The sequence below is a fragment of the Leptodactylus fuscus genome, chromosome 1 (genome assembly GCF_031893055.1).
Source record: "Leptodactylus fuscus isolate aLepFus1 chromosome 1, aLepFus1.hap2, whole genome shotgun sequence".
NCBI lineage: Eukaryota > Metazoa > Chordata > Amphibia > Anura > Leptodactylidae > Leptodactylus > Leptodactylus fuscus.
Genome location: NC_134265.1, coordinates 9,984,706 through 10,007,632, shown reverse-complemented (window position 1 = coordinate 10,007,632; position 22,927 = coordinate 9,984,706). Strand labels below are relative to the sequence as shown.

General features: G+C 42.5%; 2 protein-coding genes and 1 pseudogene across 2 annotated transcripts in view; 2 read left to right on the top strand and 1 right to left on the bottom strand.

Moving 5' to 3' along the window:
- LOC142189797 (uncharacterized) overlaps positions 1–1,986 on the top strand; it is a 373,599-nt pseudogene extending 371,613 nt beyond the window's left edge.
- The window catches only part of LOC142190613 (gastrula zinc finger protein XlCGF66.1-like), a 410,056-nt gene that overhangs the window by 196,762 nt on the left and 190,367 nt on the right, over positions 1–22,927 (top strand). The window lies entirely within an intron of this gene.
- Positions 10,466–22,927, bottom strand: part of LOC142189887 (uncharacterized) — a 167,275-nt gene continuing 154,813 nt past the window's right edge. The window contains exon 12 of the mRNA XM_075262258.1: positions 10,466–10,831. Coding sequence (XP_075118359.1) covers positions 10,542–10,831 — 290 coding nt within the window. The 3' untranslated portion in view covers positions 10,466–10,541. The remainder of the gene's footprint in view (positions 10,832–22,927) is intronic.

Sequence of the window (22,927 nt, the reverse complement as noted above, 5' to 3'; positions counted from 1 at the left end):
GTGTTAAACATCAGAGAACTCACACGGGAGAGAAGCCATATTCATGCTCAGAATGTGAGAAATGTTTTACTCAGAAATCAAATCTTGTTAGACATCAGAGAATTCACACGGGAGAGAAGCCATATTTATGCCCAGAATGTGGAAAATGCTTTATCTCTAAATCATACCTTGTTAATCATCAAAGAACTCACACAGGGGAAAAGCCATTTTCATGCCGAGAATGTGGGAAATGTTTTATCTCTAAATCAGAACTTGTTATACATCAAAGAACTCACACAGGGGAGAAGCCGTATTCATGCCTAGAATGTGGGAAATGTTTTGTCTCTAAATCAGAACTTGTTAGACATCAAAGAATTCATACAGGAGAGAAGCCATTTTCATGTCCAGAATGTGGGAAATGTTTTACTCAGAAATCAAGTCTTGTTGAACATAAAAGAACTCACACAGGAGAGAAGCCATATTCATGCCGAGAATGCGGGAAATGTTTTATTTCTAAATCAGACCTTGCTAATCATCAAAGAACTCATACAGGGGAGAAGCCGTATTCATGCCTAGAATGTGGGAAATGTTTTGTCTCTAAATCAGAACTTGTTAGACATCAAAGAATTCATACAGGAGAGAAGCCACTTTCATGTCCAGAATGTGGGAAATGTTTTGTCTCTAAATCAGAACTTGTTAGACATCAAAGAATTCATACAGGAGAGAAGCCATTTTCATGTCCAGAATGTGGGAAATGTTTTACTCAGAAATCAAGTCTTGTTGAACATAAAAGAACTCACACAGGGGAGAAGCCATATTCATGCCCAGAATGTGGGAAATGTTTTAGTCAGAAATCAAGTCTTATTGAACATCAAAGAACTCACACAGGGGAGAAGCCTTACTCATGCCCAGAATGTGGGAAATGTTTTACCTATAAATCAGAATTTGTTAGACATCAAAAAATTCACACTGGTGAGAAGCCATTTTCATGTCTATAATGTGGGAAATGTTTTATTCACAAATCAAGCCTTGTTGATCATAAAAGAACTCACACAGGAGAGTTTTCATGCCCTGAATGCAGGAAAAGTTTTATCTCTAACTCACATCTTGTTAGCCATCAGGGAAGTCACACAGGGGAGAAGCCTTATTCATGCCTAGAATGTGGGAAATGTTTTACGATGAAATCAAGTCTTGTTCAACATAAAAAAATTCACACAGGGGAGAAGTCATGTTCATGTGTAGAATGTGGTAAATGTTTTATGCGTAAATCTCATCTTGTTAAACATCAGAGAATTCACACAGGGGAGAAGCCATATTCATGCTCAGAATGTGGGAAATGTTTTACTCAGAAATCAAATCTTGTTATACATCAGAGAATTCACACAGGAGAGAAGCCATATTCATGTCTAGAATGTGGGAAATGTTTTACCTCTAAATCAGAGCTTGTTAGACATCAGAGAATTCACAAATAATCTTTAATACTGTTTTGTATCTGTTGCAGTTGTAAATCTGAGAGGAGGCCACTAAGATTGTAGAAATTTTGGTAGTAGTCTCAGAAACCATGAGCTATAGTGTCAGGATGGTCACTAAAATAAACTTCCTCTAATCAATATCTCAATTGGAGTCCCATAAACAACATATAAAGATAATCAAAGCACATATGGTAACAAACCAGAATAAAGTATTTATATATAATTTTATTCATATATACCGACACTAAGAAATACGAGGGTACAAACAATTGTGCTGTAAAACAGCTCTGATGTTACCTATGCCCCCTCCCACCGAGTAGCTGCACAGAAATGAATCCTAAATTATATTATGTAACCTGATACAAAATACATCAGAGGATGCAAAAGAGTCTTCAAAAAGAGTAAGAAATATGTCAGTCCTATAATAAGAGTATATACAGGTCCTAAACACAGCAATCTAGTACTGAAATATAGGAATAATACCTCAAGATGACCATGTAAACATTATACACGGGACTCGGCATAAACTCCAGACATGAGATAATTATATATATATATATATATATATATATATATATATATATATTGGCTGAAGGAAATGTAATCGGACTCAATCCCAGTATAATCCTCCCAAGGTACCCACATACCCAGTGCCAATGTGTAAGATGGCTAAAGGGCGCAATAGCATGCAGCAGACCGGGGAATGGTGCTTACGCCTGACTCGCGTTTCACCAGTGAATGGCTTAGTCAGGAGGAGAGGTCTCATTAAAAATGGGGGATATAAATACCACCTCAATTTAACTCAACATACCTGTTCACTACACTACAAGACTCACCTGAGTGTGTGTATACATACGATGCACATGGGAGGAAGACCGGAACGTAGTGCGTGATGACATAGCCAAGCATGCGTAACGTGACCACATCATCGCACGCAGGAATACATTATAAAAATGGGTGCCAGTCATGCACGTGTAAACACGGTGACTCCTCTAAGCATGTGGAAAGGAACCAGCCAATCTATCCCCTACACATGCGAAATAGGAAAAAGTTGTTACGGGTCGTTTTATTACTTGGATATAAAAGCAAAAGGAGAATCAATGTGAATAAATAGGGTCAGTGAAGCCTAACTATAATAAGACACAAGTAATGATGTGCCTAAAGGAACATCTCTACATATCAAGAGATATAAAGTGAATAATATTGGACAAAATGAGAATGTGAACAAGAACGAAGACAAAATTATAAAAAGTCAGAGCACATTACATTGTGGATAATAATAAAAAATCATAACCAAAAATGGAAAACATAATATCAATTAGATAATTAAGTGACAAATAGAATAGAATAAGTGAATATGAACCCAACTATTTAGTCGCAAATATTATAAAGTGTAAAGCGTGACAGACGATCTCGAAATGACTTGTTCCAAAAGGATGACGCAAAGAAACACAAAACTCCTGAATCTACAAAATTCTACAAAAACAGCAAAATCAGTAACGCGAAGACAATAAAATAATAGTCTCTCACCTGGGGATGAAGGATCCACCAGACGTTGACAAGCCTCATGTCGGCCATCTTAGATTTCAGGGCCTGTGAATGTGACAAAGTGATGGGGAACCTGCCTGACGAGGAATCCATTATTACATCCATGGTTACGTTAAGCTCTCCTGCCATGACCACCGATCCTTCACCAAACTTAGCTAAGGCACGAAGAAAGGAGCGACATACTCGAGCTTGGGTCTAGGTGGGGAGATTGAAATTAGATGTTGTGAATAATTCCTCATGGTTACATATTTTTATAATTAACGGAGTTTTCCAGGCAAAAAAATGTTGTTTTTTTTTTTGAATGTCTGTTAGTGCTATTAATGAGTTAATAAATGCACCCGAATAACTTTAGCAGTGTATTGAGTGATTTCAGGGTGTCTCTGGGAGCTCCTGGTATCTCCTGCATTTGTTTATATGGTTTAGCTTCCTGCTATGTAACTTCCACTATACCTCCCCATCACCTCACTCCCACCCCCCCTCTTTGTCTCTATAGCTATCCACCCACTACTAGCTCTTCCCAACCTACTCAGCCTGACCCCATTATATACCTTCCTGTTAAATATTATTAGATTACAATACTTATGCTATATAAGGGTTAAAGGGATCCTACTACTCACACATCATTTTTTGTAGGTACCACGTCAGAATAGACTTAAGAAAGGCTATTCTTCTCCTACCGGAGAAGATCAGACCACAGCAGTCTCCATTGTGGTCCGATTTTAGACTCCGCCTCCTTACAGACAAGCCTCCGGCAGAACCAGCGTTGATTGGCCGAATGCTGTACACTGGCCAATCAACGCTGGTCAATTCATTCCTATAAGAAAAAGTCAGCTCCCTCGTAACAGCAAGCTGCCGGCTCTCTTCCGACTAGCAAGGACGAGCCTGTTGCAGAACCAGCGTTGATTTGCTGCAGGCTCGTCTTTGCTAGTCAGGAGAGCTGGCAGCTTGCTGTTACGAGGGAGTTTACTTTTTATCAGCGCAACTGCAAGCTGACTATAGACTTTAATGGGGTCCGTGCACTTTAACTGCACAGTGCTCCTCCTAAACACTCTCCTCCTGCTATTCGTGGAGTTGGTGACTCTCCTTTAGTCGAATAGTGGTTTCACCTTAAACGAGCATTTTTTCCCATAGACTATAATGGGATTCGATATTCGATCGAGTAGTCGAATATTGAGACTCTACTCAAAACGAATCTCGAATATTTCACTGTTCGCTCATCTCTAGGTACGACGAATTAGCGGTGGCAGACATAATATATAGGTTATGTATAGACGTTTGTTGGTCCTTCAACCAGGGGTGAACCTGCCCTTTTCGCCGCCCGCAGCGGCCGACAGAAAGCCGCCGCCCCCCCCCCCCCCCCCGGAGGGGACGTGGCAGAGCGAAGTGGGCGGGTCAAAGAAAAGGGGGCGGGGCTTGGCGGTGTTCGCAGGCAGAGAGCAGGCACGGAGAGGACCTACTCTGCCTGAGCATGAGGGGAGGCCGCCTCCCCAATCCACCGCTCGGTGCTAAGCCAGTCCAGGACAGCTTGTCCTGGACTGGCTTAGGTAAGCAAAAATGCCGCCCTCCCTGGGGCCCTGACATAGCGCCGCCTGAAGTGGTCGCCTCATGGGAGGTGCGGTGCTGCCTTCAACTCATGACTGTAAATCATGGTCTAGCACAGCATGGAATACAGGAAAAGATTATGGGAACAACCAAAGAGCAACCCCTGATACAGGCCGGAACCACAGGGTGCAAATGATGAAAAGGACAGCTCATATTGTACACAACAAACAAATTGAAATGAAATACCAATAACCCTAGAGAATCTGCAACATAGTGATCAGAGATTATATGCAATAGTGGCAAAGATCCCATAGGATAGGTAAAAAAGAAGGAAAGTAAAATTGAAAAACATGTTTAAAAATTTACAAAGCCATAATTTTCTTTTTTTTTTTTTTTTTTTTTTTTTTTTTTTTTTTTTTGCACAAAAGCAAAGGAGGTTGATAAATTCCCTACATTGTGCTAGAAACAAGAAAAATCGGCAAGTGTAAGGACATGATACACTGACATGGGACAAATTGTGGTGACCAGATGTCTTGTATAGTATATCTCCAATAAGACGCCTCATGTAGGGTGATCATGGCATACATTGGTTAGTACCTACCAAAAGTGCTCCAAGAAAGGACAACTGAAAACCAGGACCGGAGTCATGAGGACTCAAAGCTCATCGGAGTGAAGGCTAGCCGCCTGGTCTCATTGGTTTGTTTGCCATTACTCCCGCAGTCAGTTAAAAAAAAAAAAAATTGCACCGATAGTGGCTGTTGCCGGGCCCGGTAGTTACGCCTCTGATTGTATACACTCACTGACACTTAGTCTGCCATGACTAAAAAGAAAAACTACCTCTACGAGAATTCACTGAAAGCTGACTGAATTTTTTGAGATCAGCAGTTCTGAGAGAGTCTCCTTAGAAAACACCATCAAACATTCTTATGGGAGCTCTCCATCTAGCTCTCCTGTTCTCTCTATAAACTCAGAAGGCCCCAGCCCATCTCCTGCTTCATCTCCAGCCAATAAGTGCCCTCCTCTTAAAAAGAGCACCAGACAAATCTCTGAAACGGTCATGTTTTATTGGGTGACCATGTCGATATTTCTGAGTTTTCCACTTCTGTTATCTAGTTTTATCTGACGCTACTATGCAGGTAAGAAGAGGATTTGTATCCATTTCCGAAATTCTGAGAAATCTTGACATTTGATACCGTGGGGCTTCCCAACAAAACTGCTGATCTTTAAAAATGGCACCTGTGTCTTCTGCAGAAATGTGACTCTCTCTCTTCTTCGGAGGTGGCATCTTGTGCTAGATAACAATGCTATACCACCTGGAAAATCTGCCCGTCCTCCCTGTATCTTGAAGGACTGGCGCAGTGTTGGATCTCCATGAAGTGTCATGATGGATATTCTATCAGTTAGGTCGGAGTTGGGTTTGACCCTTTTGCTCACAATGGATGACGAGCTGGTCACATTGTATAACTGTTGATTTAGTGCATTTCTACTGATGATATTATGCTTTTTATTCCACCCCCACAAGCATATTCGGTGTATATTAGCATTAGCACAATTTTAGTTTTTTATTTTATTTGTACTCACTTTATATGTTCACTGTTATTGTTTTTAGCTTGTGCGTTTTTCTGCTTACTAGGAAGGTCTGCTGCTCTCTGTCTAAATTATCAGCCCTCCCTCTCCTCTTATTATGGTAGTACATATATCTTCCCTGAATGTTAGGAATTAAATATCCCCTTTAAGAGTTGCTCAGTGTGGAGAGAGGCGAGATTGTTAAAATGTGATGTCTTAGGCTGGTCTTGCACGACAGTAAGTTTAGTCCGAAATTGTGGGTTCTCAATTGCAGACCATTTGCAGACACATTGTATTCAGTGCGGCCTCTTACACTATCGAATATTTTATCTGTGGGATGTCGTTCCGTGACTGGGGTCTGCACTGAATACCGCAGGTCTGCAAACTCACGGATATCACGGCACGGTCTGTCACCTAGAACTCTATGGGCGCATGCGGATGGACACAGACGTCCACGGAAGGACTTTTTGGAGTGAAATTTTGTGTTGCTGATCAGCAAATTGCGGACCACAAAACCCCACTACGGTCGTGTAAGACCAGCCTTAATGCTCCAGGAGACTCATTTTGATTCTAAAAAGAGCCCCTCGCTTACCAATCCCTCTTTCCTCGGACTCCAAAAATGAATTCCTGATTTCATATGGGAGTAAAGGAGATGGAGAGGAAGACTACACCCCATGACCAGACCCTGGTCCAGGGGAGGGACAGGTACCCCAGAAATTAAAAAATATTATACTAGTCCTTGATCAGAAGAAGGCTTGTTGGCACAGAGATGCTTGTAACACTGAAGAGTCCGCAGGTGGTATTCCCCTTCTGGGCAGCCAGTGTGAAGGTGAATGGGAAAAGGACAGCATACTTCCAACAGGCCCGAGGGGTCAGACAAGGCTGTAGCCTGAGCCCAACGCTCTTCAAGATCTACATCAATGAACTGGCTACAACCCTGGAGGCCTCACCAACCCCAGGTCTCAACCTGAACAATCAGGAGGTGAAGTTCCTGCTATACGCTGACGACCTCCCACTCCTGTCCCCCACCGAGAAAGACCTCCAAGAAAGCCTGTCAGCGCTGGAAAAATTCAGCACCACATGGGCTCTACCCATCAACCACAAGAAGACCAAAGTCATGGTATTTCAGAAGAAGGACCACAATAAAGCCTCCACCCCACAATTCACACTGAACGGCTCCACACTGGAGAAAACCAACAGCTACACCTACCTGGGGCTGGAGCTCAGCCAATCAGGAAGCTTCAAAGCAGCAATAGAAACCCTGAAAGGAAAAGCCTGAAGAACCTTCTACGCCATCAGAAGACAACTGTACCACCTCAAACCACCGCTGAGGGTCTGGCTGAAGATATTTGACACAGTCATTGCTCCGATCCTTCTTTATGGCAGCGAGGTTTGGGGCCCAGCCACCTACCCAAACCAGTCAAAGTGGGATTTCAGCCCAACAGAGAACTCCATCTGGAGTTCTGCAAGTACCTGCTCCATGTCCATCGCAGCACCTCCAACATGGCCTGCAGGGCAGAGCTAGGCAGACTCCCCCTATGGCTCACCATGCAGAAGAGGGTGCTATCATTCTGGACTCACATACAGGGCAGCAGTCCTGGCTCTTACCACCACCAAGCCTGGCTGAGCCACAGAACCCAGAGAAAAACTGATACCCCCCAACCAAGCATCAGCCATCTGCCAAGCCAAAACCCCCAACATGCCCTGAACAAGGCTCAAATAAAAGGAGTCATTGAGAGAGACAAAGAGCGGTACATCGAGGAATGGAGAAACGCAATAAATAACTCCAAGAAACTCACCGTGTACCAGTCACTGCAAAGGGACTACACCATGGCCACCTACCTGGAGAGAATACGCCACCCCAAACACAGACAGACCCTGAGCCGGTACAGACTGAGCGCCCACAACCTGGAGATGGAGACGGGGCGACACAGGCAAACGTACAAGCCACGGGAGAACAGACTGTGACCAGGGGGCCCTAGAAGACGAGACCCACTTCCTGCTACACTGCAACAAATACTGCAGCTGTGAGGGCCGTCTACTACCAAAGACTCTCTGCCCACATCCCAGACTTCATATCTGCAGACGAGAAGAGGAAACTCTACATCCTACTGGGAGAAGAAGAGGCCACTGTGGAGATCGCTGCCCAATACGTGTCCAGCTGTCACCAAGCAAGAGGAAGATGAGACTCCACGGACTGTTATACCCCAAACCACCCGCCCCACCCCACCTTCCCATATAGCGGTCACCAACTAAGAGGAAGATGAGACTCTACGGACTGTTATACCCCAAACCACCTGCCCCCCCACCCCACCTCCCCATATAGCAGTCACCAACTAAGAGGAAGTTGAGACTACATGGACTGTTATACCCCAAATCAGCCACCCACCCCCATACTCTCCCCCTCGACTCCAACTCCCCCCCCACACACTTTACTAGCTTTGGCAATGCCAAATTTCCATTTGGACGTGCCAATAAAGCCTATTTGATTTGATTCGAGATCTAGACCATCCATATCCATGCCAATGATGAGCATTAGAACATCTTTATGGGCGTAGAAGTTACTTTCCCTCCACCTTTGGGATGATGACTTGGTCCCTATAGTGGATATGCCTTTACTATAAGTGAATGTTTTTCTACTGGATATTAATCTAACACAGCGGTTGGATAACGGCTTAAAGCTCATCCAACAACTGTTCATAGGCCCCAACATGAGGCGTTTCAAATCAAGCGTTTCATATTTCTTCAAATATCTGCTTATACATCATACCTTACAGTCTGAAGATTTTTACTCCCATCCTTTCCCAGAACAGGCTCTGAAACAAATTCAAGCCCAGTCTTGATCTGTCAGAGGATCTTCTGCTTTCTTTAAGACTCTTATTCATCTATCCGATCAGATCAGACCAACCCGCTATCTCAACAAATACCAAGCCACTTAATCTAACTTGTATTGGAGGGGTTTGCGGCAGCACGGGCAGCCTCATACACCTGTGCTGGGATTGTCCCATAATCCTTGCCTTCATGTTTATGTTCTCCATTGCCAAGATCGACATTCCTATATCCCCTGGTTTGGCACTTTGCTTTTTGGACACTGTACGGAGGTGGTGTTGGGTCATATTGGCCAGGAGACCCTAACCGAACTCATCCTGACTGTGTACCTGGCATTTACTGAAGATACAGTGAGATGTAATTTACCTTCCTAGATTACACAATGGGCATCATGGATGGACTATACATTGTGTTTTTGATATGTGTTTCCAGGTCCAGCACAGGCCTCCCACTTCCTATTCTCCATACTGTACTCTGTGTTACCTACACGGTATTTATGTGACATACAAACTCCTTTTATCATGTGCACAACTATGTTCTTCTTCATAGTTCTGACATTCATGGTTAATTTTCTCCGCACTTTTTGTCTGCTTGAAGTCTTTCTAGACTCTCAGAGTTTACACTTTATGGACTAATCTTCAATCACTCATATTTGCTTATTTTTGCTTTCATTTTTTGAGTAGTGGATCAGCCAGGACTATATACTGCTGTACGTGTTTGCTTTTATAGCTTTTATAACTATGTCATTCATCAAACAAAAAATCACAATGGACCACACCTCTCCCCCGATTTGTGCTCTGCAGGGGTCCTGAATATGCTCAGCTACAAGATTCCCTTCATGCCATTTGACCAGGGACCTCTTTTGATGTTCCAACCGCCAGATTTGAGACATTCCTGCTACTTAGCGACAGAGCTGCTCATGTGATATCCCTTCTCTACAGAATCCTCCTTGAGAAGCGGCAGACTGGCACCCCCCATATTTGTTGTAGCTTGAAGAAGAGATTTGGAATTCAACTCTGAGATCAAGACTAGCAGGGAATTTTCATTCTCTCTAACAAACTTGCCACACTCAGGAAGCCCTGCCCTTCTCCGGAGACTGTTCAAGAGGTCTTGGCCACTGCTGGAGGTGAGGTACAGTCAAGGGGGTCTATCCTCCACATATGGTCGTCATGTCCTGTGTTACCAACATTTTGGACTGCGATCTTTAATATCTACACACAAGTCATCTGCAGGTCTCTCTCACCACCTCCTCTTGGATCTTCTTTCCCTGATTCCTGAGCCTTGGTCAGGATCAATAAAGGAACCCAGTTACCCCAAAAATGGTTTAGTGGTTGGTAATCAGTCACATTAAAAATCAGTCATGTTGAAATGATGTTTTAGAGTAATTTCACTGTATATGGAAGTTTAGAGGGACAAGGGAAACATGTTAAAGCAGGAATGGACACAAAAATAAACCAAACTTGACAAAGTAATAGACTGTAAAGTTTAATGCATCAATAAAAGGAAAGGGAAATTAAATCTCTCCAGGAATTAATCAAAAAAACTTCATCAAACAATGTCACATTGTTCTAATTGTCATTAAAATTAATTTAAATAATAAATATTTTAACAAAATGGCTTCTCCCCTGTGTGAGTTCTCTGATGTGTAACAAGATTTGATTTCCAAGTAAAACATTTATCACATTCCGGGCATGAATATGGCTTCTCACCTGTGTGAGTTCTCTGATGCGTAACAAGATTTGATTTCTGAGTATAAGATTTCCCACATTCTGGGCATGAATATGGCTTCTCTCCTGTGTGAGTTCTTTGATGTGTTAAAAGGTGTGATTTCTGAGTATAAGATTTCCCACATACAGGGCATGAAAAGGGCTTCTCTCCTGTGTGAATTCTCTGATGTGTAACAAGATATGATTTCTGAGTATAACATTTCCCACAATCTGGGCACGAATATAACTTCTCCCCTGTGTGAATTGTCTGATGTTTAAGAAGACTTGATTTAAAGAAAAAACATTTCCCACATTCTGGGCATGAATATGACTTTTTTCCTGTGTGAGTTCTCTGGGCTGAGGGTATATCTAAGGTAATGGCAGGTTCTTCATATGGATCTTGTGTGATACCATGATCCTCTGCTGTATATTCTGTAGATATCAGATGTCCCTTTGAGCTCCTGGTATAGTCATCTGACAAGAAGAAAACTGATGTTACTGTTATTGAATAACATAACCTTATAATTATATTCCCCACTGAGCTGCCGCTACCTGAGACGCTTCAGACCGTGTGAAGAAGTGAAGTCAGTGGCACAGGCAGCAAATGATGGCAGCGCAGCCTACTTCATTAGTATTCGCTGTGCTGAGATGGAGGTCAATGATAGTGAATAGTAATGAAGCTCTGAGGTGGAATCTGCCTGAAGATCGAGCAGGAGGATCATTTTTCCGCTACCTGAAATAATCTGCTATATAATTCTGGTAAATTCTTTCCCTTCACGAGGACTGACAGCCGGTGAGGAAGAAATTTGCCTCGTTCACATACACATATGGACAAAATTGTTGGTACCCCTCCCTTTGTTTATTGAAAGAAAAAACCCACAATGGTCACAGAAATAACTTGAATCTGACAAAAGTAATAATCAATAAAAATTCTATGAAAATGAACTAATGGAAGTCAGACTTTGCTTTTTGCTTCAATTGAATTTTTATTTTTTTAAAATAAACCTCATGAAACAGCCTGGACAGAAATGACGGTTCCTTTACCTTAATATTTTGTTGCACAACCTTTTGAGGCAATCGCTGCGATCAGACGATTCTTGTAACTGTCAATGAGACTTCTGCACTTTTCAGCAAGGATTTTGGCCCCCTCCTCATGCACAAACTGCTCCAGTTGTCTCAGGTTTGAAGGGGGCCTTTTCCAGATGACATGTTTCAGCTCCTTCCAAAGATGTTCAATAGGATTTAGGTCTGGGCTCATAGAAGGCCACTTCTGAATAGTCCAATATTTTCCTCTTAGCCATTCTTGGGTGTTTTTAGCTCTGTGTTTTGGGTCAATGAAAGAAGAGGCTTATCCCGTTGCAAGACCCATGACCTGCGACTGAGACCAAGCTTTCTGACACTGGGCAGCACATTTCTCTCTAGAACCCCTTGATAGTCTTGAGATTTCATTGTGCCCTGCACAGATTCAAGCCACCCTGTGCCAGATGCAGCAAAGCAGCCCCAGAACATAACAGCGTGGAAGACAACAATCAGAGGTCTGTTTTAGGAAAGAGACCTGCGCTCACTGGTGATGAAACAATACAAGAACCAGAATATCCAAATATGGACTCTTTATTGTAGTGGATAAAACAACAACACGATGCATTTTGGGGCAAAACAGATGCGCGCTGGCCGATGTGACCTGCATATTTGCACTTGAAAAAGGGCCCGTTTTGGCCCAAAATGCATCGTGTTGTTGTTTTATCCACTACAATAAAGAGTCTATATTTGGATATTCTGGTTCTTGTATTGTTTCATCACCAGTGAGCGCGGGTCTCCTTCCTATCATGGACCTCTGGTTCTTGTCTTCCACTCATTCTCCTTCTGCTTATCCAGTAAACCACCAGATCCGCTGCCACTCTCACTTGGATCTCCTACATAAAAGCCACTAAAGGGGTTGTGACTGTTTACAACTCCATCAGGTGAGAGGCCAACTGGTCTTTTCATTGTCTCTCTATATATATATTTCTCACGACTTGTTACCACAATACTGCACTCAGAGCGCTCCGTGTTCCTTCTCGTTTTTTGTTCTCCAGACCATAACAGAGCCTCCTCCATGTTTGACAGTAGGGACAATGTTCTTTTCAAGATATGATTCATTTTGCCGTCTGTGAACATAGAGTTAATGTGCTTTGCTAAAAAGTTCGATTTTAGTCTCCTCTGTCCATAAGACATTCTACCAGAAGCTTTGTGGCTTGTCAACATGTAGTTTGGTTGTTATTATTACTTTTGTCAGATACAAGTTATTTCTGTGACCACTGTGGTTTATTCTTTCATTAAACGAGGGGACCAACAATTTTGTCCACGTGTGTAGATGTCAAGTCCATATTCCTGCTGTGCGTTCCATTCTATACTACATTTATTACCCCCTACAGCGGTATCACATTTATATTCATTAGAGATGAGAGAACACTGTTCAGATCAGCCGATCCGAACAGCATGCTCCCATAGAAATGAATGGAAGCACCTGTGACGCCGGCCGGCGGCAAAGTCAGCGTCACAGGTGCTTCCATTCATTTCTATGGGAGCGTGCTGTTCGGAACGGCTGATCCAAACAGTGTTCTCTCATCTCTAATATTCATGTATTATTAGTATTTTACCTGAATCGGGGAACAACAAATAGTCTAAACAATGTCTGATAGAATAGAATCAGTGACCCTTCTGTGCTTTATATAGTGGTGACTCCTCACCTGGGCGGTTCCCTGTAGGAATGTCCTCCTCACACTCCTCATCGCCACTCACATAGGGCTCTTTCTTTATTCTCATAGATATAGCATTAATGTCGCTCAGATCTTTATCCTGATGGGAAAAAAAATACAAATATTTGAAAGGTCAGCAGAGAGGTGTAGAAGTCTTGGAGAAATGATGTGGAGAAAAAAATTGTTAATCACCATAATGACCAAACATGACCGGACAGGAGGAGTTATCTGAGACAAATAGCAGAAAATCTGAAACTGGACATAGATATTAAATGATTGCCTTCTAAATACTCCCACTCCTCCATGGAGAAATAGACAGTGACATCCTGACACCTTATAGGAACCTGACAACACAATGATACAGTCATCACCCCGACCCCTCCAGTTACTGTATAATGTCCCAGCATTCCCAGCAGTGTCACCTCTCCAGTCAGCAGCTCCAGCATCTTGTTGGTGAGTTCTAGGATCTTCTGTCCATTGATCTCCTCCTGTATCAGGGGATGAGGTGGAGGCCCCAGGATTGGGCTCAGGTGTTCTCCATGTCCTTCATACACAGGAGCATGACAGCGCCCACTAGAGGTCTTCTTCACTACTGTGTAATCCTGGTTATGGGGAGACACATTAATAAATCTCACTACATACATGTCCAGAGTCCATCACCTCTCCAGTCATATCATCTGTTATTACTATAGATAAGAATGATGTAATGATGACATCATCAGAATCTCTCACCTCTCCAGTAAGCTGGTAGATGATCTCTAGGGTGAGATTTAATAGACTTTCCGCCATCTTGTTCCTGTCTCTTTCCATCATTGAATAGACAATCAGTAAAATATAAGATATATAGATGATTCTATTTTGTAGGAACCTGAATGGAGAGAAAATGATACAGAAAACTGAATACTTTGTGATTCGTGGAACTAACATGTCCTTTATGACATACATTGCGCAGTGAACATACAGAGGTGACACGTGTCTATGGCATGGGCCGGGGTTCTGGCATCATCTGACAGCCTTGAGTTTTTGTTGTGGTATATTCGTATCGGTTTTTTGAGGTAACCGTCTGTAGTTTATTTATGGATAAATTTGGTTGGTTTTGATTAATTTTTGTGTTGTATCTGTATTTACAGAATTATCCTCCACATTTATGGATTACAAAAAACTGGATAAGGATTGGATATCCCGTATTGGTACAATTTTTGGGGGGACCACAGTGGTTGATACCGAACCCAGTAACATTAAGGACCTTAAGCTTAAGATACGTGACCTGTTAAGAAAACGTATAAAAATTTGGTGGAATAAAGCAGCTCTCGAAAACTATCTATCTAAGAATATTATACCCAGGGGCTTGCGTGTTCAAATTTTTCCTACTTTTGACAGTGAGGACGTGTCCTTTTCCAGTAAGTGGGAGGACACACTAAGTGCTTTCGTACATTGTTGGAGTTACTCATTGGTGCGGACCATAAGCAACTTGATTCTCTTGAGAAAGAAATTGACACTTTGAGCAGTGGTGTAACTAGGAATGGAAGGGCCTCGTGGCGAACATTTGACATGGCCCCTCCCTTCCTGACCGACAACGAAAACCTTGACCGAGCGACACCCCCCACCCCCGTGCCGCATTCCTGCGCACTCTATTATGTCCCTCAGTGGCCCCTGCACACGGGATTATGCCCCATAATGAACACCCATGAACAATTATTATACTCTGGGGTATTTTCAGACCCCAGAGTATAATAATCGGAGACCGAGGGGAGATACAGACATAAAATAAAAAAGTTACTTACCTGTCTCCGGCTCCGCTGCAGTCTTTGATGGTGTTGGCCATCTTTAATAACGCACAGATGTCCCTCCATCTGCCCCCAGTTTCATGCACCCCTCATCTCTATCCCCATTTTCATGTCCTCCCCTCCATCTCTGCCCCTAGGTTACTGTTGCTCCTCAATTGCTCCACACCACACATACATACACACTCACACACAGACACACACTCTCCATTCTGCATCTCACATCCCCCTCCCCTTCAGTACAATACAATACACAGAGCTCCCCCTGACTACTATTAGACAGTCATTAGTAACAGCAATTGCAGGCAAGTCTGAATACAAACAATGTGTACAGTACTGATCCATCTACAGACAATAACTTCCAGAAGAACCAACGTTGATTGGCCGACTGTACTGTATAGCATTTGGCCAATCAACGCTGGTTCTGCATCGAATATTTCCATTCGAATAGCGATTAGTATTCAAGCGATTACGAGTATTTCGAATACCGTAGTATTCGATCGAATACCTACTCGATCGAATACTACTCGCTCATCTCTAATTACAACCTGTTCCTAGACATTTTAAGGAATTTCATCAAAGTGACCCTTGGAGTTTTAAGGTACGGGGCATTGACAGGGTCCATTTAGGAAGTAGGGGAGGTGATCTACGCAAAGCTTTTTTGCGTAAGGAAACCCGTTGGATTGTTGAATTAGATACATCAAGTCCAGCTGGATTAAATGAGGCTGTAAGTTTTAGGTCCTTTTTGTAAACTTTTTCTTTGGTATTTTCCATCTTGCACGAATTTTATTGTATTCTTCCTTGTTTTTGTATTAATTTTTGTCTTATTGTTGTAGGTTCACCTGATCCGTGTTCTCTTTGTCTGATATTGGATTCCTTTTATCTGAAGTCTGGAGCTGGAGCTGAAAATATTTCCTTTTTTTTTTCTTTTTGTATATAATTGCACTTTATATATTTTTTCTATGTTTGTAATTCAGCAGCTGACTTCCTGATTACACCATGGAATACAGATTTTCATATTCTTCCCATGATCCTTTGCAAAGTGGAGTGCTAAAGGCTTAATAAGTCTCCACACACCTATATGGTGGTCTCTCCCTAAGGAGTGACAATATCCCCTGTACCTAATTTAGGGTAACTTTATTTGCATTTTTTGCACTTGCACTTTGTAACTTGATGATTTTATCATCTTTGATGAATGACATTTCTATATTATGATTATCTGTTTGTATTATATATTGCACTGGCACTTTGCTATTGGGACAATTATGTTCATTTTTTGATGAATTATTTTTTATTTATGTAATTTTGTTCATACTATAGCCCAGTCTAGTTAATTATTGAGGAGCATGCCCAGATACTTATAGGTCCTGACTATCTCAATATATGTTCCTTGGATCTCACCGGGGATCCTCCATTTACTAAAGTCCACCACCATCAACTTCCCAGCATTAATCCTGAGCTGGTTCCGTTGGCACCATTCAACAAAATCCCAGTTTAAGTTTCAGTATTCCCTATCGTCGCTATTAGTGATAAGGCCATCTGTCCCTGTCTCTGACTGTGTAAGGAGTGCGGGGCTGTGTAAAATGAAAAGAAAATGAGGAGCAGGTCAAATCTATCAGTTATATCTCGGGGATTATAAAACATAGAAATTAGGTGTAATATGAAAGAGGAAATTGTCTTCTCTCATACGATATTAAGGTTTCAGTGCTATCTGTATTAGTTCCAGAGATATCACTGGTTGATAACACAGTTGCGATTATGATATTTATAGGCAGCCTCTCTTTCATATGATACTAAAAGCAAATGTTTTATAATGGCCAAGATATAACAGTATGAAGTCCAGGTCATTCAGTCAGCGCTCCATCGCCTCTGCCAGTGCTACAACGACAAGTAGCCGGAGGACGAGCAGCAGGTACAGACATAACTAGATGGTTCCTATGTTCCAGCAGATAACTCTGACCCCATGGAATTCTGGGTCAATAGGTTAGAGCAGTGGAAGGAGTTGGCCCAGTCTGCCATGGGCATTTTTGTCCAGCCTCAAGCATACTGGCTGGGAGGGTGTTCAGTGCTCCCTGTTGTAAGGTCTAAAAGGACCAAACTGTTCACCGATAGCGTGGAAAAAAATGAAGCAACAATGTAATTAGCAACAAACGCCCAGGAGTAATACCCCAAAAATAACAGTATTGTGGCCAATGGGTTAATAAAAGCACATGTAAGAGACCAGCTCTCAGTACAACGTGTTATAAGGCAGTAGTGGTGAAATAATGTAAGAGGGAATAAGGTCTGCTAATAGAGGATAGGAATCAGACCAATAACGTGAAGCATTATACAGACTTCAAGTCCCCCCACAAGGTTGATTCTTAAAGGGATTTGATCATTAAAAATCATTTTTTTCTGCCTAACACGTAGGAATAGCCTTAAGAAAGGCTATTCTTCTCCTACCTTTAGATGTCTACTCTGCACTGCCGTTCGGTATATAATCCGGTTTTCGTCGGTATGCAAATGAGTTCTCTCCAGCGCTGCCTCCATCTTCTTCAGGAACGAGTCTTCTTCGCGTCTTCTTCCGGCGATGACTTCAAACTTCTAGGCCTCGGGCAGCTGACTGCGCATGCCTGCCGGCCACAAGAAAATGCCCGCTTACAATACTGTGTAAGCGGCCATTTTCTTGTGGCTGGCGGGCATGCAGAGTCAGCTTTGCCCTAGGCCCGAAGTCTAGAAGTTTGAAGCATCCGCCGGAAGAAAACCCGTTCCTGAAGAAGATGGAGGCAGCACCGGAGAGTTCTCTCACAGCATTGGGGATGCCCCTAGTGCTGTTTGAGCGCTGGGGCCTGCCCCCAGTGCTGCAAGAGATCTCATTTGCATTCCGACGAAAACCGTATTATATCCAGCAGCGCGGAGAAGACCTCTAAAGGTAGGAGAAGAATAGCCTTTCTTAAGGCTATTCCTACATAGTAGGCAAAAAAAAAAAGAGTTTTAATGATAGGATCCCTTTAATGGAAAGCCTAGCTTACATATGCAGGGAAAGACTATAGCAGCTGGTATGACTTTCTCGAACTGTCGGCAAAACTGCATCTCTTCGGCTCTTGACACGTTACACCACTAAAATAGACAGTAATTAATATAAAAAATACGCGAGCTAACAAAAATAAAGATATATTGAAAACGCTGCTTCCGGAGTCCTGATGGTGGACTCTAGTACTTAATAGGTGCTGGCACCAAAAGAAGCAGCAAGCTGGACTCATATAGGGCTGACTCGAAGATCATAGGCACACCCCCTCCAGATGATTTGAAGGAAGGCGCCCTATAATAACATATTTCTGTAGGTTGGGAAAGAGATCAGGACTCTCTAAGTCTCCTGCAGATGGACTTCAAACAACTAAAATACTTTGTTTTTATTTTTGGTAGCACTTGCTGTATTGGATGGGATAGATTAGGAACAGTTCGGTTTCTTGGGCATATATCGTAGTGTCCGTTCTCCCACCTATTTCATACCCTCTGTGCAGGATTTGTACCAATGCCTTACATATATGATTTACTAGCTGGGACCCGCGACTTCGTCTGCGGTGATTGTAGAAGTGGGTATATACAGGCGTGGGTAAGGTTTTCGTAGTGTGTATAAGGTATGGGATATGAAATTTAACTTTGTATCTTGTTTTTGCTTTAATTCAGAGAATACGTGAGACTTTTGTGTTGAAGTTAATTTGTATTTGAGCTGCTATACGGTGTTGTGAGAAACTGCACATAGTGACTTTGGGACAGAGGAATTTGAAGTTAACCCTTTCCCGCCGATGACATTTTTTGATTTTCGTTTTTGACTCCCCTCCTTCTAAACCCCATAATTATTTTATTTCTCCGCTCCCAGAGCCATATGAGGTCGTAATTTTTCCTGGGACAAATTTTTCTTCAGGATGCCACCATTAATTATTCTATATAATGTACTGGGAAGCAGGGAAAAAATTCAGAATGGGGTGGATTTGAAGAAAAAATGCATTTCTGCGACTTTCTTACGGGCTTTGGTTTTACAGCGTTCACTGTGCAACCAAAATGACCTGTCCCATGTATTCAGTGTTTCGTTAAGGTTCCAGGGATACCAAATTTATATGGTTGTATTTACATTGTGACCCCTTAAAAAAAATCCAAAACTGTTAAAAATTTTTTTTTTGAAAAGTCGCCATATTCCGACAGCCGTAACTTTTTTATACGTACGTGTACGGGGATGTATAAGGCGTCTTTTTTTGCGGGACCGGGTGTACTTTGTAGTTCTACAATTTTCGGGAAATGTTATTGCTTTGATCACTTTTTATTCAAATTTTTATCAGAATCAAAACAGTGAAAAAACGGCGGTTTGGCACTTTTGACCATTTTTCCCACTACGGCGTTTAGCGAACAGGAAAAATATTTGTATAGCTTTGTAGAGCGGGCGATTTTGGACGCGGGGATACCTAACATGTATGTATTTCACAGTTTTTAACTACTTTTATATGTGTTCTAGGGAAAGGGGGTGATTTGAATTTTTAATCCTTTTTATTTATTTATTTATTTTTTTTTACTTTTTTTAAACTTTTTTTTGCATTTATTAGACCGCCTAGGGGTATTGACATGGGTGGGCGATTGTCAGAGCGGTGGGGGTCAGCAAACATGGCTGCTCTGGAGCGTTAAAGAGAACCTCCTGGAGTATCGTTAAGGTGAGGGGCAAAGTGGTAAAGTATATGTATATGAGATTGTGTGGGGTTAGGGGCTAGGCTGTAGAGGGCAATATGAATTTTGTGGCTTGCTATGGTCCAAAGTGTGTGAGATTGCAGAGATGGTGGTGTGAGTTTGGGTTTTGTGGGGGTCCTGGCACAAACATATGTGCGCTATTGTGACGAAAAGTAGCCTATTGCGCAATCGGATGTATTAACTATGTTTGTGGAAACTTTCAGCCAAATCGGTAGAGCTGGTTTTGCGTGATTGAGGAACAAACATCCAAACATCCAAACATCCAAACACACAAACCCACAAACATCCAAACTCACAAACTTTCAAATTTATAATATTAATAGGATTAATTTTATTGCATTGGCTTGGTGGTGATTCTCCCACTATCCAAGAAAGGTATTACATGCCTATCAGAAATTGTAACTATAAGGGATAGAGTGGGTAAATCCAAACAAAAAGGTACATATAAAATAAAATTCTTTATTGATGCAATTAAAAGAATGTAGAAAAAACTAGGGTCACTCAACCACAAAAACATACAGACACACGAAGGGTCAAAACATGCACCTGTCCTAATCACAAATGGAAAAGGGTTAAATAACAACCACCCTTTCCATTCAGCATAGATCAACCCTACTAAAACAGAACCCACCAACAAGACATTGACAAGTGGGTTCTATTCCCCCAAGGGACATCAGCCAACAGAGCCTTGAGATAAATAAATATTCAGGGAATTAGCATTATGACTCCCTGACCTTAAGATGCCACACTGCACCACAACCCGTGCATAGAATATGTGGTGGTGTCTTATTAGCTGGACAAAAGTCTTAACTAGCAGAGCCTATGAAACTGCTAAATTCTATCACCTAACGCGTTTCTCAAACCGACAGAAATGTCTTCAGGAGGTATATAGAATAGGGGAGAAGAATCTGGCATTCTAAGGTTTAAGTTCTAGAGACCCACTCGTGCAGACCATTCCGCTCCCCCTCGGCTCTGATTATGGCCGCCATAGTAATCAGTAGCCCCCCCCCCCACAGTATTATATGCTCTACAGTAGCCCCACACACAGTATTATATGCTCTATAATAGCCCCCCACACAGTATTATATGTTCTACAGTAGCCCCCCCCACACAGTATTATATGCTCTACAGTAGCCCCCTCACAGTATTATATGCTCTCCAGTAGCCCCCCCACACAGTATTGTATGCTCTACAATAGCCCCCCCCCACAGTATTATATGCTCTTCAATAGCCCCCCGCAGAGTATTATATGCTTACAGTAGCCCCCTCACAGTATTATATGCTGTACAGTAGCCCCCACACAGTATAATATGCTCTACAATTGCCCACACACAGTATTATATTCTCTCCAGTAGCTCCCCCACAGTATTATATGCTCTCCAGTAGCCCCCCCACAGTATTATATGCTCTACAGTAGCCCCCCACACAATATTATATGCTCTACAGTAGTCCCCCACACAATATTATATGCTCTACAGTAGTCCCCCACACAATATTATATGCTCTACAGTAGTCCCCCACACAATATTATATGCTCTACAGTAGTCCCCCACACAATATTATATGCTCTACAGTAGTCCCCCACACAATATTATATGCTCTACAGTAGTCCCCCACACAATATTATATGCTCTACAGTAGCCCCCCACACAATATTATATGCTCTACAGTAGTCCCACACACAATATTATATGCTCTACAGTAGTCCCCCACACAATATTATATGCTCTACAATAGCGCACACACAGTATTATATGCTGTACTGTAGCCCCCCCCCCCCCCCGCCAGTATTATACGCTCTACAGCAGTGTTTCCCAAACTGTGCTCCGGGGAGCACCAAGTGCTTACAGGTGCTCCGCGATATGGCGATAATGGAGAGTTAACAATAAAAACTAGGTAAATGTGAAGGGTTTCAAAGTTAAAATACTAGTTCACATGCACTCCTAATATTCTACCGGCGTGACACTATGGTGTGTTCGGCGAATATACGAGGCCAGTGGATTAACGCTTCACCGTCGGCCGGCACTTCCAAACTGGTCTCAGACCGCCCTTTCCGGCTTAATACGCCGGTCTTGTATATTTGCCAAACAAAGTGCTTTAGTCATCTTTCACACTCGTATTGTGCAGTCACTCCTTGCTGTGTCAGTTTAGTTTGCGCAGTATTTGCAGCTATTGTGTTATTCGAAAAACATTCCTAATTTGGTTGTTCAGCAATGGATCACTGATTGAAGACTGGATCCTTCAGAAGAGCAGTTAATACCATTGACACAGACCCTCCAGTAGGAGCAGCGGCTTCAACATCGAACAGGAACGTTCAAATATTATGTTAAAATATGGATGTTGTGATTATCCAGAACCAGATTTGGGTTATGCATTTTTCCAATTGCAGTGCTGATGAAATTACTGATGCTCAAATAATTCGACAGGTTGAACAGTATGTGGAAGAGTTAGGGCAAGTTCACATCTGCGCCCGTGTGCGCTTTAGTCAGTCCTGCTGGGTTTCTGTCTTCTGCCCCGAGAAACTTGACAGGAGACGGAAACCCAGTAGTCAGTTTTCAAACCCATTCAAGTGAATCCTGTGTGTGTGGAGGGGGGTTACTGTAGAGCAGCGTTTTCCAAACATTTTGAGTCGAGGAGTACTATTCAGGACAGAGATTCTGTAGGGAGCACTTAACATATTTTACCTAAAACCTACATAGGTGCCAAAGATAACGAGTGATATTAACGATGGAGGGGGGGAGATTTCTAATGAATTGATACTAGATAGCGGGTTCACATCTGTGCCCGTGCACACTTTAGCCAATCCAGCAGGTTTCCGTCTCCTACCCCGAGAAACTGGACAGGGGAAGGAAACCCGTGCTCCCGGCAGAATCTCTGTCCTGAATAGTGCTCCTTGACTCAATACGTTTGGGAAACGCTGCTCTACAGTAACCCCCCTCCACACAAACAGCTTATCATATGTACCAGAAGTCCTATGAAGAGTGTCCTCCTTCTTCTCAATGCAGGTGCTGATGACTTACGTCACTGCGCCTTTGTCAGGGCAG